This window comes from Protopterus annectens, chromosome 9.part0 (assembly GCF_019279795.1).
Source record: "Protopterus annectens isolate FY-2018-M chromosome 9.part0, PAN1.0, whole genome shotgun sequence".
In the NCBI taxonomy this organism is placed as follows: Eukaryota; Metazoa; Chordata; order Ceratodontiformes; family Protopteridae; genus Protopterus; species Protopterus annectens.
In genome coordinates, this window is record NC_056743.1 from 825,903,596 (window position 1) to 825,930,302 (window position 26,707).

The 26,707-nt window shown below is 40.8% G+C and overlaps 1 protein-coding gene across 2 annotated transcripts in view; it reads left to right on the forward strand.

The window, feature by feature from the left end:
- Positions 1-26,707, forward strand: part of MCOLN1 (mucolipin TRP cation channel 1) — a 640,674-nt gene that overhangs the window by 392,111 nt on the left and 221,856 nt on the right. For both annotated transcript variants that reach the window (XM_044083494.1, XM_044083493.1), the window contains exon 7: positions 12,824-12,923. In XM_044083494.1, the coding sequence (XP_043939429.1) occupies positions 12,824-12,923 (100 nt within the window). The remainder of the gene's footprint in view (positions 1-12,823; positions 12,924-26,707) is intronic.

Here is a 26,707-nt window from a genome sequence, read left to right on the forward strand (position 1 = left end):
GCAAAGCTAGAACTTCCACTGAGTGACCTCCCAAACCTCTTGTCCATTAAAACGATGAAACAAGTCATGGGCATTCAGAATTGCCATTGAGCTGAAACACCTGATGTTCATAAGGTTCATTTGCCTATATCCCATGTGCCTCTGATACAAGAGATTTGGAAGGTCACTCAGTGGAAGTTCTAGCTTTGCTGGAGTTTTCATTTTTGTTTTTACATATTCCTTTACTGAAATGTAAACCATTATATACAGAGCAGTTACACTTTGAACTGTTAGCTGCCATAATCTTTGACCTTTTAAATTCTGACAAGACCACATATGTATCTTTTAGGTGCAACTAAAATTGACTTGTCTATAAACAATGATAGATTAATGCTCTGATCATTACAGGTAGTTATGAAATGTATTTTTTACTTAGCACTGAAGTCTGTTCTTCAGTTACAAAATCTGCACTTTGTTTTTTCTTATATCTCTTTAGTGCAGTGTGAACTTGAGACATTGCTTGTGTGTTATGTATGTAAACTGTGTTGACATTTGTAATACTGCAACATACTTCTGTATTCCGAATTGTATGTATTATATTCTGAACATTGTATGTTGAATTGCATGTGCTGAAGCATGTACGTCTAAACTGTAGACCATACTGACTTCTGAGTCATTCTGTGATTTAAATATTTTGTGTTTAGAGATATTTAACATTTTTGAACTAATAACCTTTAAGAGAACATTTTTAAACTTTTGAACCAAAACTTTACTGATGTTTTAACAGTAGCAGTATTACTTGACATGTTTACATGCAAATAATTTTAATTAATTAATGTAAACTTTTTTTTGAACTGTTAACTAAAAAGTGCATATAAAGTCTTACATAACTATATGGCTTGGAAGAAATGTGAGCCGTCGTTTGTAGCTTATTAAACTTTTCCTTGCTTCTTGACTTTATGACGTCACTTCTAGAAACATGAAAGTCTGTTGAGATAATGTCTATGTTTTGAAGGAACACTGCTTTGATAATACTGGTCTGCTGAAGTTGTGTGAGGCTTTTCTGAAGTAAAACACAGGTGCTGTGCAATTTAATGCTGTCTTAATGAGAAACTGTCATGCCATAATTTTCAGCTTATTCTGTATAGAGTTTACATCTCTGTTTATGAAAAAAAAACACTGGTATGCAGCTGAAGTCTGTTATGAAACAGTTGAAGTTACTTTAAACTGTTAATGAAACTTTGACGTTATTGCCATAAAGCTGTACTTGAAAAAATTACTTAATGCAGCTGTTTTGTTGAAGTTTGAATGAAATGAATGAAATTAATGAAAACAGTGTTATTTTATAGTCTGTAGCACACATGAAGTTGAACGAAACACTGTTATTCTGTAGATTTGTGTAGAACACACATAGTGTAACCAAGTCTGGAAATGAACAATACCTTCACTGAACGGTGGTGTGCTGCTGCTGTCATACTTCTGCTGTATAAACAGTCACTGTGAACTTAAGAAAACATGCTTGTACTGGAAACTGGATGTGAAAAGGTTCAGCTGCCTGCTGGGTTGTGAAAAATATACATCTCTCCCCAGACAACAGATCACGTCAAGTGCCATTGTAAGATTTGAAAATGCTGTACTGTACTTTAATTAGCTGGAAACACTGTATACAATGAGACTGAGAAACGAAAGTTTTTAATTACCCAAGCTCGTGCTTCAACAGGTGTCAGTCTCTCCCTTATGCACCAATTCTTGTGCACTGTTCAGCATGAATTCTCCAAACACTGTAGTTCATTTAATAAGGTCTTATTAGATGTTCACAATATCCGAATGCTCTCTTCATTAACAGTACTGATAATTCAAATAGCTGCACATCATATTCTGATTGTCCTGAACAACGTAAACTGACATAGTCTCTAGATAACCTGTTTTCTGTACTCAAGCTCGAGTGTTAGACATCATCTGTGAAGTAACAGGTCGAACAAACTTACTAACCTTAACTACCCTGCTATCCTGAACACAGCATATTATATTGCTTTTAGTCTCGTAAATTTCCTTTATTTACTTTTTCTAACCTTGGTCTCCGGCTTTGTCTGTGCTTCATTAAGTAACATTCTGTAGCTGATCTTTTCCTTGAGAAAAGAACATTCTGTCTGGACACCTTATGCTTATCTTTCCTTTTTGATAACTGTCTTTTTATGCTTGGCCAGCAAGGTTATTTTCCTTTCTGCTTTAACTGTCTTTTATGCATATTTTATCCTTTAGCCTGTCTAATGTCTAATAACTATTTTAAAATGGAAATCCCTAATCTAACAATCTATATTGGTGTACCGTCAGAATATTACATTGTATGACCTGTAAACCAAGTGGAAAATGGTTGAGTATGTGACTTGTTAACATTATACTACTTTGATTAGCAACTTTATTCTGTTATCTTTACGTTTTACCCCTGGCCTGCACTGAAAATGGAGGAGAAGTGAATGTCCTGGTAATCAAAATATAAATAAAAACATGGAGGCATGCTTGATTTGGGTACAGCTACAGATGATGATAAGAGACAGATGTTCAGCTCCCTTTTGGATGAAACCGTATTGCTTGGACCCCCCCCCCCCCTGCCAGGAACTGTTTTAAAAAATGGAACTGAAGAAGTAACTATTTAGTCCATTAACCAACTGATGTAATGGGATCTTATCTCGCCTACATTCATAACAGATGGGTTCGGAGCCGATCCATCGGCTCTGACTCGGCCACTGTACACTAGAACGAAGTCTCTCATTGGCTGGGCTCCCCCTTATCCCAGAATGCACCACACCTGCTTCCCCAGATCTCATTTGCCGCTTTTCAAGCTGGACGTGGTCTCGACTTGGCTGGAGCTAAGTGTATTTTATTAACCTTTTTGGTCCTTTGACTTAGGGTTTCTGTCAGAAATTCAACAAACAACTGTTTTAACAGCTTTGTGAGCGTGTGTTTCTTTGTTTGGTGAATTTTACAATTTTTATAATTTTCCGCGCTTCTGGTATACTGGGCAAGGCCCGTTTAAATTAGAGGGCCTTTGCCCTTCGCTGTGTGCTTTGGTTTTGTTGTCTGACAAGGATTTGTTTTTTTCTCTGTTTTTTCTGTTGTATCGGGCTAAGCCTGTTTAAGTTAGAGGGCTTTAGCCCGTGTATTGGTCCACTTCTGTGTACTGTATCTTCTACGTTAAGGGCCCTGTCTACCTGTTGTTTCTACCTTGTTTTCGAGATGTCTAAGGAGCAGAAGTCAGGGTTTAAGAAATGTGCTAAGTGTAATTACAAAATGTCTGTCACAGACAACCATGCTGTCTGCGTTTACTGTTTAGGGCCTAAGCATCTACAAGATACATGCAGTGTTTGTCATGCTTTTTCTTCCAGGGTCCTTCAGGAAAAAAAAAAAATTAATACTAAAAGGTCTTATTAGGCCTTCTTTTGAGGAAGCGTTGGCTTCATCTCCAGCTTCTAAAAAGAAAAAGTTGTCGGCTCCGACCAGCCTGTCGGGCCCGACACCCAAAAAGCATAGATTGTCGGCTCCGACCAGTCCGTCGGAGCCGACATCCAAGAAACATAGATCGACCTCTTCTTCCTCGGCTCCAATGGCTTCGGAGCCGATGGCTGAAGGGTCTGCCTCGGTGCCTCTTTCCTCGGCTCCATTGGTGTCGGAGCCGGAGGGTAGTGCACTGAGAGGCCAAGCACCTACTTCGGCTCCTTTGGTTTCGGAGCCATTGGAGGTGTGCAGCTCAGACTCTTCCCCCTCGGCCCCGGAGCCGCCTTTGGCGCCGACACCTTTACTTACAGTTCCGATCTCGGATCCGATAGTGTTGGAACCTTTTCGGAGCCGGTTCCCTGTTTTATCGGAGCCAAGACAGAAGTCGTCTCGGCCCCAGTCTATTTCCTCCAAATCCTCTAGGTTGTCGGATTCGGATTTGGATAGGATTATCCAGAGGCTGTTCCAGTCCCCAGTTTTTACTAAAATGGTCTCGGCTCCAGCCCACTCGGCTTCGGAGCCGATTCCCCATTCCATGCATTTGATTCCTCCTCCAACCCCCTTGGAGCCGTTGGAGTCGGTGCTGGTAGAACGCAGCAGAATCGTCCAGTCAGAGCAGAGACCCCCCTCGGAGCTTCTCTGCTCCGACCTTCATACCTACCCTGTCCTCGGTGTCAGGATTTGGTACCGGGTCTTCCTCGGTGGGGGCTGAGGGCAACACTGTGGAGCTGGCTTCTTTGATGCCCAGTCTTCCCCTCGGAGCATCTGCCGCAGGTATTCCCGGTACCATCGTGGTCTCTCAGCAAGTGCCCTCTGCAGTCTGGAGGTCCTGCTTTTGAGGCCATGAGGAGTGTGCTGGCCATGACCTTGCTGGTTCAGCAAGTTTCTACCTCACCGTCCCTAGACTTGGGTACTGGTGCCTCTGGTGACATTCTTTCCCACGACAGTAGGGCCCCAGGGCCTGAGGATACCCCCTTAGAGGGTTCCCTTCTTCCGGGGGGTCCTTCTGAATCTGCTTCGGATGAACCCCCAAGGAAGAAACTGTGCAAGAGGAAGCACGTTGATTCCCAAGATGAGTCCGTCACTTCAGATACTGACCTCGATGATGCGGAGGGGTCCCCAAAATTGTCCTTGGATGATGTCTCCTTCTCGGATATCCTTGAGATCTTGAGACAGAGAGGCGATTGGCAATCCAAAGCCCCTACCGCTGAGGAGTCAGTCTTCCTCAAGGCCTTTGGGGCCCAGCCCTCCTCCTCCTGGGTGTCTCCACCCTTCGACGGGTTGTTAGATTTAATCTCTCGGAGGGTGTGGGAGCATCCTGATACAGTGGAACCAGTGCCTGCCAGACCTAATAAGTTCCTTTCAGCCCCTCCCCAGAAGGAATTCCTCACTAAGGGTGTTGCAGTAGATGCGATGGTGGTGGCATCTGCCACTCAGCAGGACGTGGCAGAGGCTTCAACGTCTATTCATCCTCCTAATAAGGATTCTAGGAGCATGGATAGGTACGGGAAGCGTACCCTTTCTTTAGCGACCTTTACCCTGCGGTCGCTGAACTATCTCTGTCATTTTACCAGTCTCCAGAGGGACCTCCTCAAGGAGTTAGGAGAGTCTCTTGCGGGTAATCTTCCTGAGGCGTTAGCCCAAACCGTAGGCGCCCAGATGACTACCCTTGTCCTCTATAGTCAACTCGTCCATGAGGCTCATTTCCTATGCAGCCGAAGGGGTGAGTAGAGCAGCGGGCACAGGAGTGGCTCTTAGGAGACAAGCCTGGTTACGCTTGTGTCCACTTTCAGAGGCCTTTAAGTCTTCCTTTGCCGACACCCCCTTTGATGGGTCTTTTTTGTTTGGACCCAAGGTGAAGGACACACTTACTCAGTGCGAGCAGGAGGGCAAGACCTTGACTGCCGTTGGGGCCCGTTTTTCCGCTCCCTCTAGACCTTACCCCAAGGCCCAGAAATGAGGAAAAATGTGGTTCAGAAAATCCCAAAAGTTCTTCCCTACTCCACCGGGTGATCCCCCCTCTAGAGGCAGGGGGGGGGGATTCAGGAAGACGCCGCCCCAGAGGTGGCAGAGGCCCCCTTAACACTGGAGACCGCGATTCCTCTCGTGGTTCCTCCTACCCTCACCATCCATAGGATGTGGTCCGGCTGTGCTTCTCCGGAGCCAGTCGGGGGTCATTTTGCGAAACACCCACAGGCTTGGGAATCTATAACCAAGGATCAGTGGGTGCTTTGCATTGTAACCGGAGGCTACCTCATCCCCTTCTTCAAGCCCCCTCCTCCTACAAGGAAAATCCCGGACGTGCCACCCAGTCAACAGGATCAAGCAGCCGTAGAAGTTTCAAAGCTGCTAAGCAAGGGAGTCATCCAGCCCGTCCCCGCCAACCAGATCGGATCAGGAACTTACTCGAGATTATTTTTGGTGCCAAAAAAGACAGGGGACGTAAGGCCCATTTTGGACCTAAGCTCATTAAATCGTTTTGTGAAAAAGTCCAAGTTCCGAATGGTCACCCTTCAGTCCATTCTCCCATTATTGGAGAAGGATGTCTGGATGTGCTCCATAGACCTCAAGGATGCTTACTATCACATTTTGATACGTCAAGAGTGCAGGAGTCATTTACGCTTCCGCCTGGGAACCAATCATTTCCAGTTTCGTGCACTACCCTTTGGTCTCACCACAGCCCCCAGGGTGTTCACCAAGTGTCTGGCAGTGGTGACAGCTCACCTGAGAAGTCTAGGATTCCAAGTGTTTCCCTATCTAGACGACTGGCTCCTCACTGCCACCTCCAAGCATCTACTGATTCGAGCGCTGATGGCCACAGTAACTTTGTGTCTCTCGCTGGGAATCACTTTCAATTGGGAAAAATCTGTGCTGCGGCCATCTCAGCGTATCACCTTTATAGGCGCAGAGTTAGACACAAAAAGGATGCGGGCATTTTTGCCATCAGAAAGAATTCAGGTCCTACAATCTCCGATTCTAAACTTGTTACCCAAATCTCGAGTTCCGGCCAGACAGATTCTACAGTTATTGGGCACGATGGCCGCAACTATTCTCCTAGTTCCGTTAGCCAGGCTGCACATGCGGGTGCTGCAATGGCTATTATCGGTCCAATGGTCATATCAAGAACTCCCCCTGAACCATTTGGTTCTGATTACGGACAGTTGTCGTCGGGACCTCCGTTGGTGGTTGCTTCGGTCCAACCTGGACCGGGGGCGTCCTTACGCCCTTCAGCCCCCAGTTGCCACAGTGACCACGGACGCCTCCCAGATAGGGTGGGGGGTCATTATCTGGACAGGTCTGTCCAAGGCACTTGGCAGGATTGCGAAGCGCACCTTCACATCAATGTCCTGGAAATGAGAGTGGTGCTTCTGGTGTTGCAAGCACTTCATCATGCTCTCCCCCAAGGTACTATTGCGATTCTATCCAACAACATGTTGGTAGTTTGGCACATAAACAAGCAGGGCGGAACCAGGTCCTACCCCCTTTGCAGAGAGGCCTTGAGAGTGTGGCGCTGGGCCATAGCTACCCAACGTTTCTTAGTAGCAATGCACATTCCGGGGAAAGCCAATGTGATTGCAGACAGGCTCAGTAGGACTCTCCTTTTGCCCCACGAGTGGTCCCTCAACAACAGAGTGGCTGCGCAGATCTTCGCCAAATGGGGTCTCCCTTGTTGCGACTTGTTCGCCAGCCCCAACAATGCGAAATGCAGAGAGTTCTTTACTCTGACTCCCTCCCAGGGGCAGTTTCCCAGGGACGCTCTAGCCCACAATTGGCCCCCCGGTCTACTTTATGCCTTCCCCCCCGATTCCCCTTCTCCCGAGGGTGATTCAGAAGGCTGTTCATGTGGGGAGCGACATGATTTTGATCGCCCCACACTGGCCCCGTCAGGTTTGGTTCCCATTCCTTCAGAAGTATGCGGTACAGGGCCCTTGGATTCTGGACCCAGTGCCGGACCTGTTGTCTCATCAGTCGGGATACTCTCATCCGTCCCTCCGTTCGTTGCGGCTGGCTGCGTGGTTACTCCACTTCCATCCTTAGTTAGAGATAACTCTCTTTCTCCAGAAGTGATGTACATTTTGTCCTCTTCTCACAAGCCATCCACTGTTGAGCTCTATTCCAGCAAATGGAAAAGGTTTGCCTTTTGGGCCCAGCAGCGAGGTATTGATCCTCTTACGGCCCCAGTGCCGCAGGTCCTAGAATTCCTAACTTCATTGTTTCATTTGGGCTCTTCAGTCTGCACAATTAAGGTTCAACTAGCGGCCATCTCTAATTTTCATGTTTCCGTCGAGCCTTCCTTAATGGCAAACAGACTTTGCAAGTCCTTCCTCAAGGGAGCTTGGCTCCTCAGGCCTCCTATGGCCCATCCTGTGCCCCCTTGGGACTTAAATTTGGTTCTGGCCTCCTTAACTGCCCGTCCCTTTGAGCCGGCAGCGACTTGTGATATAAAATTTCTATCTTGGAAAACCACCCTTCTAGTGGCAATAACTTCTGCTAAGCGGGTTTCAGAGCTTCAGGCTCTCTGTTCTATTCCTCCTTATTTGATTTTTCATAAAGACAGAGTTTCCCTCAGATTGAATTCCTCCTTTTTGCCTAAGGTAGCATCCCCTTTATGCATTCAGCAATCCTTGGAGCTCCCTGTTTTCTTTCCAAATTTTTCTAATAGAGCAGAATATACCTTCCACCAGTTGGATGTTCAAAGGCAACTGCATTTTTATTTAGATAGGACCAGTCAGACACAAAAATCTAACCAGCTGTTTGTATCCTTTGCGGAGAATAGGTTAGGTCTACCAGTTGCTAAGACCACCATAGCCGAATGGATTAAGGATTGCATCTCCTTCATTTATTCCCAGTCAGGCAGAGAGTTACCTTTCCCAGTCAAGGCTCATTCTACCAGGGCGATGGCCACCTCTGTAGCATTCCACTCCAAAGTTTCAATAGATGATATTTGTGCGGCTGCTACTTGGTCTTCTCCGCACACCTTCATTTCTCATTATAAGGTTGATGTGGCTTCCCGAGGCAGAGCTTCCTTTGGTTGCGCAGTTCTCAGGAGTGTGTTCCAATGAGCCACCCGGGATTTAGGTGCTAGGGACGCTGTCCCATCTGTTATGAATGTAGGCGAGATAGGATCCCATTACATCTTTTAGTTATGTACTTACCATAACTTCGGATGTATGGGATCCATCTCGCCTACATTCATACATACCCACCCTCCTTCCCCCTACCTTTTGGATTTGGAGGAAATGTTGCTCTTGCTGAGCTCTTCTCTTGAAGGGCTCTAGTTGGTTACAGTTATTGGTATGTTTTTTCTGTGCCTGTATGGATGTATGAAAGCGAACAAACAAGATCTGGGGAAGCAGGTGTGGTGCATTCTGGGATAAGGGGGAGCCCAGCCAATGAGAGACTTCATTCTAGTGTATAGTGGCCGAGTCGGAGCCAATGGATCGGCTCCGAACCCATCTGTTATGAATGTAGGCGAGATGGATCCCATACATCCGAAGTTATGGTAAGTACATAACTGAAAGTTTCACCTTCCAATTCCCAAATACAGTAGAAACTATCATGTAGAACACTGATCGTTTTCAGAAAACCATCCAAGGCTTACCATTTTAATTAAAAGGGTGTCTTTGAAAGAAGAGAAGCTTGTATTGTTGGCAGAGACTGAGATGTGCAGCAGGGGACGGGAGGGAAGTCCCTCCCAGTCAAGAAGAAGAACAGTACTGACTTATGCATGTACAAATCCTTCACCCCCTCCCAACCACCAGCACCTTAACTCTTGCATATCCTAGATGGGAGGATTTCCGCTTTCAAAAAAATTGTCTGTTTTTAACAACAGACAGATGGGTATGGGGAGTTTGTGTACTTAGGATACTGAATAAAATTCAAAGCAATTCCTCCCGTCCTGGGAATACTTCCCATCCCCCAGTTCAGCTGGAGCTACTGGAACCTGAAAGTGCACAGCTGTTGCAATATCCAGTAAAAGAATCTCAAAAAAGAAGAGCAAGGAAAGGGACTTTTTTATTACAGGCTTCACCTAACAGCATAAAAAATGGAGACCAGTATTAGACCTGTCAAGGGTACACAAGTTGGCTGAACTAAAGATGTTGCCAAGTACTTCTACCACTACTTATCTCAGAGGCTGTGCTGGTTACCCTGGATTTTAGTGAGCTATACCATTATATCTTTGGCATCAAATTAGCACAGGCAGTTTGAGATTTAGTGCTGGGCAGGGTCATTTGTGTTCAGTTCCTTGCTTTTGCTCTTTACTTTTAGTCCGCTGTATTTACCAAAATGCATCGGTGCTTTCCCAGCTCAGGGCTAAAAGAATCCATATATATGCTTACCTTGATGACCGAATGTTTTAGTCTTCGTATGTTCCTTGTCGTAGGCACACTCCTTGAAAGTGTGACTTACCGTGTTTGTGACCCTTCTTTAGAAGTAGTGCACAGTGCTCAGGAGGATATTTGTTAGTTCTTGGTTGTTTCTTTTTCACAAAGGAGAAACACGTGCAAAGCTCTTGGATGGTACTGTTCTTGGAGATGACAAACTCAGTGAGTCAGACATTCATTGAGTTTGCTGTTGATGTTAAAAGACATAATCTATTCGGGACTTTGGACTGAGTGACCAGCCTGGAGTTCTCACTAAACATCCTTCAGAAGTGAGATCTGGTACTAAAAACATCAAAGTGTGTGGGGGTATTCTGGATACACAGTTGGGCACCCCAACAAGTCACTTGGGGAGATTCTTTCCAGGCTTGGCACAAAAAGCATCCATTTCACCCAGCATTCCCTTAAAAGTCTAAGGCCCAATGTTAGCCAACATCCTGATGATGCACCTTACCAGGATGCGTGTGAGGGAAATCTAGAGGTACTATAAGAAATTTATGGTAACATCACCTTCACTCACTGGCCAAGCTATTATCTCTTGACCTAGCAGTCCAGCAGGAATTTAAATGGTGGTCTCCCCAGGTTAGACACAATCAGAAGTTGCCTTTTATGACCTCAGAAGGTACTTGGACCCTCATTATAGATGTTTCAGGTCTGACAGGGGTCTCTCACCAACATCATCAGTATACAGGAGGTCTGAAGCATATGGGTATTAATGAAATGATGGCCATGACATAAGTCCTGTGGGTAGGCCTGGTACCCGAGAATACTGAAGGTGACTAAAGGCAACACTGCAGTAATATGGTGCATAAACAAGCTTGTGTGAGGCAGGATTTGATGGCCTGAGAAACAGCCTGTCATTTTGGACTAGAGGTTTCTTCCATTCCTTCAGACCACACCTGGATAGTGAACAAGTTGAGCAGAGTTTTTATTTGTGGTTATTGAAAGTGTATCCAGAAGTTTTTCCCTTTTTCACTTGGGAAGGGGGACTCTAGTGATTTATGCATTTAATTCAGAACAAAACTGTCGGATAAAGAAGTTTTTCTGTAATTACCAGTAAGAAATAACACTGGCCGTAAATGTTTTTACCATGCCCTAGTGAGAGAGTGCTTTACACATACATTTCTTCTCTTTATGCCTATGTTCATTGTTCTCCACAAAGCAAGGAAAGTAGGAGCCAGGCTCTTCTTAGCTTTTTGTGGCCAGGACAGCCATGGTTCTGCCTGCTATTGCAACTCTGCATGGGAAATTCTTTTCCACAGTCCTCCACCCTACTGAATCAGAGGAGAGGTCTGTGATGCACCCCTGGCTTCCCAGCCTCAGTTTGAGGGAGAGTGTACCCTGCATAAGACTAGAGTGCTGCATTCTTTAAGATGGAGGCAATGTCACTGTTCTTGGATTCTTCTGTAGACTGTAGCTTTATCTTACTTGCAGTACTTGGTATGCAAGACTGATCAGTCCTACCCAAGAACATAATAGTCTGACAGCTTAAGGGGGGGTAAGCATGGGGGCTTAACGTGTAAAGAAGTGAGGGTGGGTTGTTTGCTACTTATGCAGCATCAGGTACTGTTTACCTATATGACCGGCTATCCAAAATGTGTATCAGAGGCTTCTTCTGCACTACCAAGGCAAGGATCTATTCATTAGTTATGAACCCTTGGACTAGGCAAACCAGCACTTGGCGGGTTTTGCACAACTGAATGCCTAATCTGGATTTTTTTTAAATCAATCAATGACTAGTTATTTGTTTAATTATTTGTATATGTTGAATGGGATAGAGCACTGATCCACATGGACCTTTTTCAGAATCAGCTCAGGGGTACTGTCTAGTTAAGGGACTTGCTCAGAGCCACACAGTAGGCAAATGAAGTACTAGAGTATCAAACCCCAGACTACAGAAAGCATCTAATAGCATTAATCCTCTGCAGTATGTAAAAAAATAAGTTAATATTTATCCCTGTATGTTTCTCATTCACCACTGATTTGCAAAACTTAAATTCAGCTGTGTTTTCTAAAACTACTCAGGTGGAAAGAAAGCAGCTTATTACATGTTTGTAGTAAGGTTTAGAAAATTAACTCTGTAGTAGAATTATTTGACTTTGACAACACACTCTGTAAAGACCATCTAAGCTCAAGACCACTTCTAAGGGAAAATATATATTCCATTCAGTCTGATCCACTCATTGAAATGCTAACTAGAAGTAAATATTTTATTGGTACAGAATTTGTAGACTTGGGTGGGCCTTCTCATTTGAAAAAAAAATCCTTGAGGATATGAGGTTTTTGTATTCTTTCTTTCTTGGCAAGGGCTTTTTCCTAGAAGTATGACTTTTGCATGCAGCTATTCCCTTCAAAGTGGTCCAGATGTCAGTGAGATGTCTTCAGAAAGTGTTATAATTCAGTTACAGGCCAGTTTTTTGTGGATTACTGTTAGAAGAGCTACTGTGGAACAGACTGCCCCCTGTACTACTAATGGACAGAAGCAGCTCCTAAATGCTTTAAGCCATGCATGTCAGTAGTATGATCCCAGTTATACTTACTAGGGTTAATATATAATTATCGACAGTAGCATGGGTAAGGCCGGCCTGTAACCAAATGGGATAGATTATTTTGAGTACAAAAAGGGAAATTTGTTAGGCTTAAAATGGCCCACAAGGGTAGCTAGCCTAAAACTTGTCTATGAACCTATAAGAGTTCAGACTCTGTGGAAACACTTACATGCTTGGCCTTTCCTGACCCAAGTAAATGTTATGTTATGCCTGATGTTTTCTTGCATTTGCACTGAACTGGTTTTCAATGTGTTTTGACTGAAAAGTGGGACAAAATGCTTTGACTTCACAGGTAACATCTTCACCTTGTTTTGAAAGGAGGAATAGTGTAAAGAGCAGTGCAGTTGGTACCAGCCTGAGTACATAAATACATTGCTTTAGATTAACCCACAAGCTTTATCTTGTTTTATTTTCCAGATTACTTTCAACAATAAAGCTCACAGTGGAAAGGTTAAAATCAGTTTGGATAATGAAGCAAGGATCAGGGAGTGCAAGTACCGAAGTATTTCCGGACAAAGTAAGATTTTTGTTTATGTCAATTATCGGAAATGGAAAAATATGCCATCTCTGGCATTTCGTGTTTAAACAAATACAGTTTAATGCATCATTACATATTTGTTGTCTAATATCACATTTAAAAAAAAGCAACATTTTCAGAGGTTAATAAGGCATCAGTGAGTCTGAAACATGTCTGAAGGCTTGAGCTGTGGTCATTTGGCATCAGATGTACCACAGTAGAAACGGTTGTCACTGTGGATGATCTAAACACCAGGTTAGTAATGGTACAGATGTTACATGTCAGTATGCACATGCATGGGTATTTAATAATGCTTATGATGTCGCTGCCAAATTCATTTGGAAGCATGAGATGGCTAGCTGGATGGGTACTGGACTACTTACTATATTTTTTTACACATCTTTATTAAGGCATTACATTTAAATGGTGACGGAAGAGAAAAAAACTGTAGTAACAGCCTTCCATTGTTGTTGTCCTGCAGTTTATGTACATATTTTTTTGAAAACTTTTTATTCTTCCAACATTGCAGAACTTGTTCAACTCTTGCATTACCTTAAACCTCACTCCACATTCTCATACTATTCCACATGTATTGTTCCCTAGTTCTATTTATTTGTATGAAATTTGCTTCTTCCCTTTTTCTAAAGATCCCACCTCCGGTTCATTTATCTCCTTTACAATATCCAGTACTCTTGTTAGTTTGTTTTAGACTTTGGCTTCCATTTCCTACTGATTGCTTTTTTGGCAGCCAATGGCATTGAACTTACTAATGCCTTACCATGTCCAACTAATTCATAGTGTATATTTCAGCTGAAAAAAAAATTTTAGTTACAAGCATTTCTTCCCCCAACATTTCCATGTAGGTACTTTGTAGGGTGTATTCTGCCACCTTGTTACATTCCCAAAAAGCATGTTCCCAAGCATCTCTTTCTCTTCCTTGTCACAACTCTAGCTTTAATCTACCCGAGGAAAAAAAAATCCTCTGAAGTCTCCTTAGGGATATAAAATATCTATGCAAATGCTCGTATGCAAAAATGTAAAACCTTTTGTAATTTGCTAAATATGTGGGAGCCTTCCAGATTTCTTCCATTTTTCCTTTGTAAATTGCCTTTCCAATCTTTTTCCCCAATCTTTCCTAACTTCTCATTGATTCTTAAAGTTATGTAGTGTATTATTTGAATAAAAATCAGTTCCACTGATTGCATCTCACTGTTTAGGCTCTTCCCACATATCTTTAGCTGCCATAAAATAATCTTTTTTAATTCATACACATAAATACTTCACATCTTACCATGTCCTCAGAATTATTGCGTTACTGAACCAATTCATGTGTGGGTACAAGGTTTACTGCTACAACCTTTGTTTTATCTTTATTTTGCTTCTCCAAAAAGACTTGATACTGTCTCACAATGTTTCAGAACACCAAAGTATTCTTTTCTAGATTTATCACGTGCAAAGTAATATCATGTGCCATCACCTTAGCACTTATATACATGAATTTGTGAGTCATTTTCTTTGCAAGCTGCTGAAAATGTAAAGCAAAGCAAATACCAGTGGGGAAAGACTATGTCCTTGCTTGGTTGCTGTTTTCAAACACCACTTGTTAGAGAAGAACATCCCCTCCTTAGTTCTTGCATCCAACTCCTCATGTATTCTCCCAATTAACTGTACCATTCTGTCAGGGAATGTAAATGCTTCTATTGCCCTATTTTTAAAATCCCAGCGGACTTTACAGAATGCTTTCTCTGCATCAAGACCTGTCAACTGTAGCAGCGTTTCACTCTGCTTTCCTCTGGGAAAGTAGAGTGTTCTGTTAATGTTGTCCAGTGTTTGCCTCCTTTCCACAACACCACATTGATCCATATTTAACAACTTTGGTAACATCCTTGCCATTTTCTTGGTATAGACACAAACACGTCATAACTGTAATTAAAAATTTAAATGGGGTCTGTATGAAGCCAGATCAGAAGGGTCTTTACGGTCTTTGTTTAATACAGCCATCACTGCTTTCTTTCATGATGCTTGTTCTCAAAGTTCTTTCCCTCCCACCCTTTTTAAAAAATGTTATTAAATAAAACCTTCCAGATCTTTATAATTTTTTTTCCCATTCCAACTTCCTTATTTTCTCAGGAAAGCTTGTATATTCCTGGAAACTTCCTTATTTGATTTGTATGTCTTAACTTTTGTCTTTCATCTTCCTGTCTTAGCTGTAAATGTTTCTGTTTATGCTTTTTTTGTGGGGGGATTCTACCTTCCTTTGCTATATTCAGATTTTCATAACATTTCCAAAATATCTCTCATATTTCTTTAGAACATCTTGTTAGGTTTCTTGTTACCGGCACCCTAAGTTTGGCTACAGTTCTTTCCACTTTTTTTTTTGTGCAAGTCATTATGCTAAATGTTTTTGCACTATATAGTTAGCAAAAAGTAGTTGCTTAACAGCAGTCTTTCTATACTCATGCATATTATGCAGCTACAGCATTATTTTCCCTTCAACACTCTGCATTTGAGAGTACCCTTCTACAAGACTTTATTTAGAGGCTGACAAATGTTAATTTGCTTCTTTCCCATATATCTTTCTTTCTTATTTCTATCATGCTTTTAAACTCCATTTTTTCTCCTATCTCTTCTGAGTATTTATTTTCAATACCCATTCCTTAAAACATTTCTCCCTTTTTAACAAATAAGTAGGAAGGCACCAATGTCTTATTTTTAATTTATTATCTTGCATCTTTATCTTAGTTGTTCTTGGTGCATGATCTCCTGCACTTATTGGATTGGTGTCAGAGCTTTCATTTAAATACATATGCTCTTGAGAAATATAATTTCCATCTAGTCTAGCGCAGTTACTGTATTTTGGGGACTAGTGTACAAATTCTGTCTGAGTTTCTCCTGTTAACTTCACATATTTCATACTAAATATTCTCATAGGCTTCTTCACAAATGTACATATTTTCCCTTTTAGATCCACCTGATACATCCTCAGTATTGCAAGTCAGGTTGTAGTCCATTCCCATAAATAATGAGCTGAATTCTTAATCTTTCTCCCTGACTTATAAAGCCATGTCCAACCCAGAATTAATGGACATGCTCCACCTCAAAAAATCCAAATCCACTAGAGCTACGCTCTCAAGGGATTTGAATCTCAACACAGAAATTAATAGGACACGTTGGAGAGACAGATTCTTGACCCAGAGGCTCCCAGTACTCTGGAATAGAATCCCAGTCCATATCAGGCAGAGCCCCTCGCTGACTCTCTTCAAGAGAAATCTTGACGAGTGGATGGGAGATCGTAAGTTCACTCCGGGGATCACTTCTGTGTCACTACTAGACAGAGGATCAATAAAGTAACCACAAAAAGGGCACAGTAAAACCCATTTTTTAAGGGGTGGCATAAGCCAAATACACTCTGCCTAGGCTGATAAATGCCCTAGGGCATATAGCCTAGTATCAACCTATGAACATTCTCCTAAGTTCCGTAATAGTAGTTTTAAATGGAATGTAAATACATGCCAGTGTAATACTCCTCCACTGCCAATAACCCAGTACTATCACATAGCTGCCATTATTGTTTTTTTTTCTCTCTCTTAAATCACTATTGGAGCCCCTCTTGCAGTCATTGTTATTACTTCTCTTTTACCCTGTCCATGGTATTTGGCATACTTTTTGTCCAGAGCTGCTTTGTCAAATGCACATGCTTGTTTCTATCCACATATATTTCCTGTAAAATTGTCATTTGCATCCTACACTTTTTAATGTAATTCACTAACTCTTTGCTTTTTGTCTGTACATATAAGGCTGTTGACATTCCATTTTAATATTGACAAGGCAGCCATTTTGATAAAAAGCTGTTACTCCCACAATGTGTACACATAGCAGATTTTTGAATTTTTTTCCATCTTGCAGCATTTATGCCCAAGCTAATGTTTGGGTGGGATGATCTTGCATGCATCAGCTTCATCTAATCTCTATTTGAATCCATGCTATTTTTCCCAGACTTTTGTTTTCAGTAAAAGCACTTAGTAAACAAAATAAAAAAATAAAGTTTTCAAAACCAATCTCCCTCTTTAACTCACAGCAAACACTCTATACACTATTCACAATGAAGTTTACCCCTCCAAATAGTAGCAGTTGCCCCCACTCTGTGGCTGCACCCAAAAGCCTTACCTAGTTTAAAGTTAAGGTTAATCTTTCTAAAGCACATCTTAGAGCATGCTTTCCCTCTTATGCAGATTGTTCTCTGTTCTTATTTGCATTTCTTCCCAGATGTGAAAAACAACTTGCATGTTTTTAGTAATTTTTAGCTTCAAGAAAAAGTGTACTGACTACTTAAATAAAAAGCTGACAGTTCTGTTTAATGCATTAAAGTACTAAAGCTGCTGGAGAGTCAACTACTTGGGTTTGGACTTGCAGTTTTGCATACTACAAAGCTTCAAGTCTGTTTTCATTAAACTTCTTGACAATATACCTTTAAATTTTACTTTGCAGATTTCACTCAGAATGCATTGTTCAGACCTGTCTTGATTAATTGTTTGTACCTACAGATTCCTTGTCTCCAACTAAAAGCAAATGATAAGGAGGAAAACAACTTGTAACTTCACAAATGCATGAAAGAGCCCTTATACATTTTAATCACAACAGCCTATTCAAACCTTTCATTACTGACACCTTGCACCTGCAGGATCCTTTGTCTGCAACTAAATGAAAGTGATAATGGGGGAAGTAACATCTCATATCTTTGCATATGCCTGAAAGAATTGCAATTTTCACAGCCTTAATTATTTTCTATTGCTTTTTGTGCTCACTTGCTTGAGAATATTGTCCATAGCTTAAACTGAGTTTATTATTCTAGACCTACACTTGTATCAATAACAAAGGAAATAATTTTTACTTCTACAAAGCTAGTTACGAAAATAAAATTGCCAAAGATTCCAAAGACAACAACAAGGCATTCTATAACAATGTCAAGAATCTAAATGGCAATGCTCAGATCTGCTCTGAGCTAAAACAGAATGGCATTAAATATACTGATCCCAAGGATATTGCCAATATCCTGGCAGATCGATTCAGTGCCAACTTCACCACCCTCTCACCCCCTAAATGGCCCATCTCAACACCCGAAGATTGCCAAATTCCGGTAAGAACGGCCACACAGGTAAAAAACGCACTCTCCAAAGCTAAGAATACAGCATCCATGGGACCAGATGACATCCCGGGCTGTGTACTACATGAACTACAATATGAACTGGCACTTCACCTAAGTGTCATGTTTAATCATAGCCTCACCTCAGGTTTCGTGCCCACTGAGTGGCGCACAGCTGCAGTTATCCCACTCCACAAGGGGGGATCCACCTTGGATCCTGGAAACTACTGTCCCATCAGTCTGACCAGCCTTATCTGCAAGGCCATGGAGCGTATTATCATGGAACTTATAAACAAAGACATTGGCAACCTTCAAACACTGGACCCCACTCAGTTTGGGTTCGTGAAGGGCCGACCTTGTCTCCTGAACTTGATTGACTTCTTCGAATCAGTCTCCAGAGCCATGGACAAGGGTAAGGTGGTCCACACAGCCTATGTAGACCTTGCCAAGGCCTTTGACACCATTCACCACTCTGGAATCATAGATGAACATACTAAGCTGGGCATTAATCCCTACGTCACCCAATGGGTTGCTAACTGGCTTACTGATAGAACCCACACTGTAAAAGTAGCCGACTCCATATCCAGCTCCAGACAAGTGACAAGTGGAGTACCTCAGGGTTCAGTCCTGGGTCCGCTCTTGTTTGGCATCTACTTCTCTGAAATACAGGCCAACACTAAGGGACTCTGGATAACAAAGTTTGCAGATGACTACAAACTGGGAGCCATTATTGAATCACCAAATGATGTGGATACTCTACAAAAGGGCCTTACAGAAACAGATGCTTGGTGCCAGAGCCATGGACTCAAGCTCAATGCCAAGAAATGTATAGTTATTCCCTTTGGGAAAAAACATGTATCCGTGAATTACCATATAGGTGGCAGTACACTAAACACCGAAAGTTTGATAAGAGACTTAGGGACACAGGTGGACAGTGGTCTCACCTTCGATAACCACATCGCCACAACAGTCAGGAAATCCTTCTACGTGGTACACCTCATCACTAAGGGCTTTTCATCCAGAAAAAAGGAGGTCATTGTCCCACTGTACTCATCCCTCATTAGACCCATTATAGAATACAATGCCCCGTTTGGTATGTACCTCTCAAGACATCTGCAACAACTGGAAAGGCCACAGAAATACCTCACTAAAAGAATCACAGGCCTAAAGCAGATGCTCTACGCTGACCACCTTAAAAAAACTCCAGCTATACTCTGTCGCATATCGTCTATTCAGAGGCAATTTTTGCTTAACATACAAGGCCATGTCAAACCCACAGCTGTTGGACATGCTACACTTAAAGAAATCCCAATCCCTCAGAGCCACACGCTCCAGGGATCTAAACCTTGTCATCACAATAAACAAAACATGCTGGAGGGATAGGTTCCTGACCCAGATACTCCCCAGTCTCTGGAATAGATTGCCCATACATGTCAAGCAGAGTGCCTCTTTGGTCCTCTTCAAAAGGAACCTTGACGATTGGATGGGAGAAAGGAAATTCACCCCGGGGATCACGTCAGTCGCCCTGCTAGACAGGGGTCCAGGGAAGTAAATAGTGTGGGAAGAAATAGCCAGGGAATTGTTATGGCTAGGCTTGTATAGGCCCTAGGGCTGATAGCCTAGTACCAACCTATGAACATGTAATATGGTCAGTACAGTATTTTTGCATTCTCCCACCACTCAAGATCCCAACATTTTATTAACTTTATCTTACTTTATTCCAGCCTGTCTCATTTTGTTGTAGTGTAAAGCCTGTGTAGATTACAGTTAAGAAAAACATGCTTTCTTAGTTTAATATCACCAGCATATGTAGCAGTCACTGATAAAACTGCCTCATCTCGTATTTAAAATACCTCTGACTGCATACTATACAGAACTGCTGTACAATTAATTTGACGTCCAGTTTGCATCAAGAGATATTCATACAAATAATAATGACAAAAACTGATTTACCTTCAGTTGTACCAGTCTCTTTAGTGTCTTTCTGAATATTAATGACACAGGTTGGGGTTTTTGCTTTGCAGTTCTCCTACCATTTTTATCATAGCCAACAAACTTCCAGTCTTTTTCAGCCACTTCTTGAAGAACCACAGTTCACAGCTAAACTGCATCTAATGGGAGGTTTGATGCTTTATAGTTACAGGTCAGTAAATTCATGTTGTTGCTGGTCTTCTTCCTAATGATCTCACTGTTCCAACAACAGTTTCCGGTTCACAGCTGAGGTACTCCTGATTCTGCTAGTCATCTCCTGGGATTTTTATATCACTCAAGCCTTTTTCTTTGGAACAAATTTTACTGGCAAAGTGTCTTTCAGGGCTTTGCTACTGACAGAAAACTGAGAAGCAAAATCCCATTCAGTTTGCTGTTTCTCTTTGTTGGCTAAACTTTATTTTGCCTTAGCCTGTTCTGCATCAAAAATATGTTTGATCCTCCAGGAGAAAAATACTCTGAAGAGAGCTTGGGTATAGCAGCTTGAATTTCACACCTGCCTCTCAACATTCCCTGACTACCAGGATAAAGTTGATCTCTTCTGTTTGGTTTACAGCAAGTAATCATTTCCCCAAACACTGTACTGTCACCAGTTTTTCAGCTTTTCCCTTGTGGCACAGTTTTGTCAGGTGCAGCTCTTTCTGCTGGTACGATTGCATCTTTAGTAATATATCTCTGGGCTGTTTTCTTGTGGCCATATTTTGAGAGTACACATAATATGACATCTCAATTAACAATTCCAGCCATGGAACACCAGTGCAGTTTTTGATTGCATTCATTTTATTAAAGTGCAATTTATTCCTTACAGTTTCTCTAGTGTACCAAAAAAGTCAGGATTTCTCTGGAACAGTGTGTATTCTAACACTAGAGTTTTTTTTTTTAACCAGCTCTTCTTGAGAAGCTTCATGTTAATACAATATTTCATTCATTTCAGCCCTTAGTTAGTCTGCAGTTCTGTCAAATAATCTAAATAGCTACTTACATTTCTATTGTCCAGCCTTTTGTCATTTGATTTTATATTTTTTCAGTGTCCCACCTATTTTAAACACCTCTGAGTTTATTTTTTTTTCTAAATTACTTAAAACCATCTCCTGATCTAAAGATTAAATTGTCTTCTCCTTTTCTAGTTACTTTTCACTTAACAATCTCCAAATGTCTTTTTTGATGGCATACAAGCTATGTAATTATTAGCCAGTACTTGAATTTTACCAAAACTGATAACTTTTACTGGCTTTTATAATAATTTCATAGTTTTCACAGTGGGAGAACTCTAATCAGTCTGTTACTTGATGTGCTGCCATCTTGGAAGTTGAATTTAAATAAACAGAGTATTGATTAAGTACAGTACAGGTATAGTAAGGGAAAGGAAAGGAAGATGGGTAGACGTTTTTGAAAAGGGAATATGTTTACCCCCAAGTAGTGAAAGCACAGTAAATGTTAAAGAAATGACAACTTGGAAAGAGTAATTTCCTTTTCAATGGGCCCCTGATCCTTCTGTAAGAAAAAGGAATCATCAGCAACATAGAGGATTATGATCAAGTCTCCAATTATAACTAGCGTTCTGTTAAAACATGAGTGTCACGAAGTTGACATCAGAGTGGGTCAAAACTCAGAGGTGAATTTCTTGATGTCAGTATCAAGAACACATAATACAGATATTCTTATATGGTCTCCATTCATAGCCACTTTATGTATTCCAGATCTGGATGCCAAGAAATTCAACTTGAGAGGTGAAGTTTGGCATTTAGGTTGAGAACACATAATATAATGGTTATGATCAGTCAGACTAGGTTGAGAACGCATAATCAACAGTTCTGATCAGTAAGACCTGATCATTTTTTTAGTGTGTAGACGTTTTATCTCCTTCATGTACTGCCGGTTACAGAAAAAATATAGAAGCACAAAGTGTTTTACCGGCATTCAGAACCTTAGAAAGTGGTCAGGCAGAACCAAAGTGTCCATCTTTGAAAAACAAAGGATTTTAAAAGGTGTTAAGACACTTCCTTCTACCACACTTTCTGTTTGTAAGTGCAACAGAGTGAAGCATCTAACAGATTTCAAAGCTGTTTTACCTTCTGTTTCAGCCAAGTTTCACAATGGTAATTTAACATGGTTCATGGGTACCTACTAGGCTATTGGTTATGAGGGTGTAAGAAGTCTTGCCTTACATTCCCAGTGTAGTTTTTGAGCCGTGTGTTTTGTGTATGAGTTGTCCAGAGGCAAGCAGAACAAGGATATGTTGGGATATTTACTTGTTGCCCCTATCCATGAGGGACAGAGATGGATTTGCAGTTTCCCATCTATTCATTCAAATTAGTCAAATAGAGTAAAAGAAGTACTTTGCTTTATTTGAAGCAGACGACTGTTCCATAGAAATAGTATTCTCTGTGACACATCCCTGCCTCTCCAGTGTGTCCTATTTAGGATCCCTTTTAGTTGCTCAACCATACATATGGTCGAGCAACAAAACATCAATATAAGAAGATGGAACACATGCAATATCATACAAATGCCAGTATTTGTATGTGGGAGATTGCGCAACAGGTGGGGTAGAGATTTGCACAAAGCAAAAATGGACCAGCAAACAAGACACATAGAATTAATGGAAAATACTTTAATAAAAGTATTAGGTTCTATTCAACAGACCAGTTTCGGTAGTTACTTTACAGAGCCTTCATCAGTGTTTAAATTGAATGCAAAAAAAAAATTGAATACAAAAAAATAACCTATTTATAATAAATTCCTTGAATCATGTGATTCATTACAAATGTTCATTGAGACCAGGCTTAAAAGCGCCCACCAAGTTTAATAATCCATTTTTTCTCCATTGAATTCAATAAATCATGCCAGCCTAATTTATTGTTTTTAGATCTCAAAATTTTGTCAATAATGATGAAACTGAAACATGCATTATGATGATTTAAAGAATGTTTGTATAAGGCATTAGTTTCCCTCTTATTCCTAATATCACTGAGATGCTCAGATATGCGTAGTTTCAATGGTCTTGAAGTTTGACCCACATAAAATGCAGAACAATTGCACTTGGCCAAGTAAATGACCCAATCAGAGGAACAATTAGCAAATAATTTTATATTATACACCTCTGGGGTGTTTTGGCTTGTAAAACTTTTGGTTTTAAGTAGCTTTGTGCAATATGTGCAATGTCCGCAAGGAAAGCATTCAAGTAAAGGTTCTCCTGATAATGTAGTTTGTATGGTGTGACTGGTTTTGGTATCACAGTGTTTGAAATGATTAAAGAAAGCAGATACGTTTTGCCTTCTGAAAAGAAAATGAACATCTATCACCAAGGATTTCCTGAAGTTTGGGTTCACATATTAATATATTCCAATTATGTTGGACCATATTGATCAGTGTATTGGTGTTACGTCCATAAGTGGTGATGAATCTGGGAGGTTCGGATTTGGATTTATTGCTGGACTTATAATGTAATAAATCTTCACGTTTCATACCATCAACAATATGTTTGGTGTGTACAAGATGACCCATTTTGTATCCACGGTCGTGAAATCTGTGTACAAGATCATCCCTGAAGCGTGTCTGTGTCTTGGTCAGAACAGATGCGTTTGATACTCATGAACTGAGATTTGGGAATGTTTTTGCAAATGTGTGGGGGATGGAAGCTGGAGGCATGGAGTAGTGAATTGTTTTCGGGGAATTTATGGTGAATTTCTGTAGACAGCGTATGATCTGATGTACAGCAAACCATAACATCTAAAAAAATTATTTTATTATCACAGCTGACAGAAAATTCGATTCCCCATTTATTATCATTCAAATAAGTGATACATTTTGAGAGATATTCACTATCGGACCTCCATACCAACCAGCAATCATCTAAATACCAACGCCAGATGTCCATCTCATCAATATAAATATTGTGAGACCTGTCATAAATGACCTGTTCTTCAAAATACGCCATGAACAGATCTGCGTATATGGGTGCGAAAGAAGCACTTATGGCTGTCCCCTTTGTTTGCAAATAACATTTTCCCTTATAGAAAAAAACATTCTTAGTCAGTACATGTTCCGTCAAGCACACCAAAAAGAGTGTTGAAACCTGGCCTATATAGTTCTGTCTTATTGCGCCAATATTCCAAAGCTTCCAAACCAGCCCAATGAGGAATGTTCGTGTATAATGATTTAACATCTAAGGTGCAAAGTAACCAGTCTGGCTCAAGTTGTGTGTCTGAAATGATTTGCAAAAATTCAGTAGTGTCCCTGATCCTGGATCGTACACATTGTAAAAGGGGCTGTAAGTGTTTGGTTAGAAACAAAGATAATGGCTCAGTTAATGAATTTTTGCCAGAGACAATGGTCTGCCTGGGGGGTTGTGAAGATCCTTATGAATTTTAGGTAAAAAGTATATGTATTGTGGGCAAGGATTAGTGATGGTGAGTTGAAACTGTGTATTTTTTGTGATAATCCCCTCTTCAACAGCTGACATCAGGAAAGAATCTGTTTTTTAAAAATAGGTGTGGGATCCATAGATAATTCAGAATAGTAACGTGCATTCGATAATTGGCTAAATGCTTCATGATCATATTGTGAAACATCCTGAACAACAATTGAACCTCCTTTATCAACGCCAATAATGACCAACTCATGATTGTTGGCTAGATTAGTGATGTTATCCATACATGTTTTGGACACATTGTTAGATAAGGGCGGAATGGATCTTGAATGGAAATGAAGTTCTTTTAACATAGCTTGTTGAAACATGGAAACGTGGTGATTCATGAGCGGCATAAAAGAAGATCTGTGGTATTTAAATTCGTCAGAGATCTTTGATGGTTGTTGATCCTGAAAAAATAGTTTTAAATTAAGAGTTCTGCAAAATGAAATAATGTCCTGAGCAAAACTTTCTTCTGAAACAAAAAAACCAGGGATGAAAGATAATCCTTTATTCAAGATCTCAATTTCAGAGGAGGAGAGGACATGTGATGAAATGTTAGTAATATTAACATTATTCACTTTGTCACAAACATCTGCAATAGAGTTTCCATATTGTCTACAACCTTTATGTTTTCTGCCCCCCTCCTTCATGTAAACCCTGTGTGATTGTGGAGTTCCTTCTTTTTAATGCTGGTGAGCCTGTGGCACCCCCTGAATCAGTATCTGGACCAGAAGAGGAGTAATCATCAGCTGAAGTGTCAGTGTGTGAAGATGTACCTTTTTTTAAGGATGGATTTTGTCCGTTTCCTCTTAGGAGTGGTCCGATTTTGGGCAATGAAACGGACATGTTTAGCTTTGTTTTCAAAATTAAAAGGGTCACCTTTGGTGTAATCATCAAGGTCCCTGTGGAACTTTTTCTTTTTCCTTTCTTTTAACTGAGATTCTAATGTAAGTAATTCCTTACTCAAATTTTTTATACTGTCATTGTAAATAGTCTGGCCCACAAATTCCTTGGCCTGTTCACTAAGCAAAGTAATAGATGAGATTTCTTGTTCTATGATTCTGTTGTGGTAATTAGCCAATATTTCAACAAATTTGAGAGATGTTTCTTGTTGAACCTCACTCCATTGTTTAAGTAGGAGTTCATCAGGGGAATTTACCAAAGGTTGTGTGCGTATCCTTAGACCCCGTGGGGTAATTCCTTTAAGCAAATAGGCACGAAAGAGCTTGTAGTGCCAAACATTGTTTCGTAAAGCTCTCGTGTTTATTTAAATTTGAAAAAATATTTTCACAACTGTCATTGGTTGCTGCAACACCAAAATTATCAATCCGTTCACCAGTTGGACCTAGTCCAAAAACTGAAAAGTCATCTCTATCAGCAGATAGACCCGTGAGCAACTGGTTCAGTTCCATAGTCAATCGTGAGAATAGTATTGACAAAGAACACAAGAGAAATACCAGAAATAGATGACTGACCAATCTAAGAAGTAATGTTGGCCGGTTCAATCTAGGATCAATAAGCAATATGGTTATGATGATTGTAGAAAATTACAGTATATATAGGAGCACCACCAAAATAATTGGAGCTCATTTGCCGGTCCTAGTTGAGCCAATAAGCCAAAAAAACAATACTTCACTTGGTCAAAATATGACTTGATTAAAAAAAAATAAAAAATAAAAATGGATATGGTTGGTGCAGCAACCAAAAAGGCAGAAGTGCACCTGAAAGTGGCCAAAAAACAATATTAAGTGCATGGGGTACAGATGGAATCAAATACCCATACGGAACCTCAATACAATATTATTTATCAAATATAAATGATGAATATAAATTGAATTACCCAAATTTGAGCTAAAAATGATAGTATAGAAACATAGAACAATAAATCCAACACAACCTTTTAATATAAATACGGGAAAATGAAGGAAATGTATATAAAAAAATGACCCAATTATTAAATATAGTACCATTAAAAAAATGGGTTATGTTCTTGGATAGTAATATAGGCACCAAAGAATGGGTCAAATAGACAATAACCACCTTGGTGTCATTAATCTGGAAATATAAAGAAAACACAGAAAAAGTGTGTACCTGAAGTATATACCCTATGACTACGACTAAACCTGACTACTTAAATTGATCAGAAATGGTGAAAAATCACCACTGGATTAATGGTGCCACAGGAATAGATAGCTGTGTTAAGGTAGTAAAGCCCAACATATCAAAAACACGTATGAA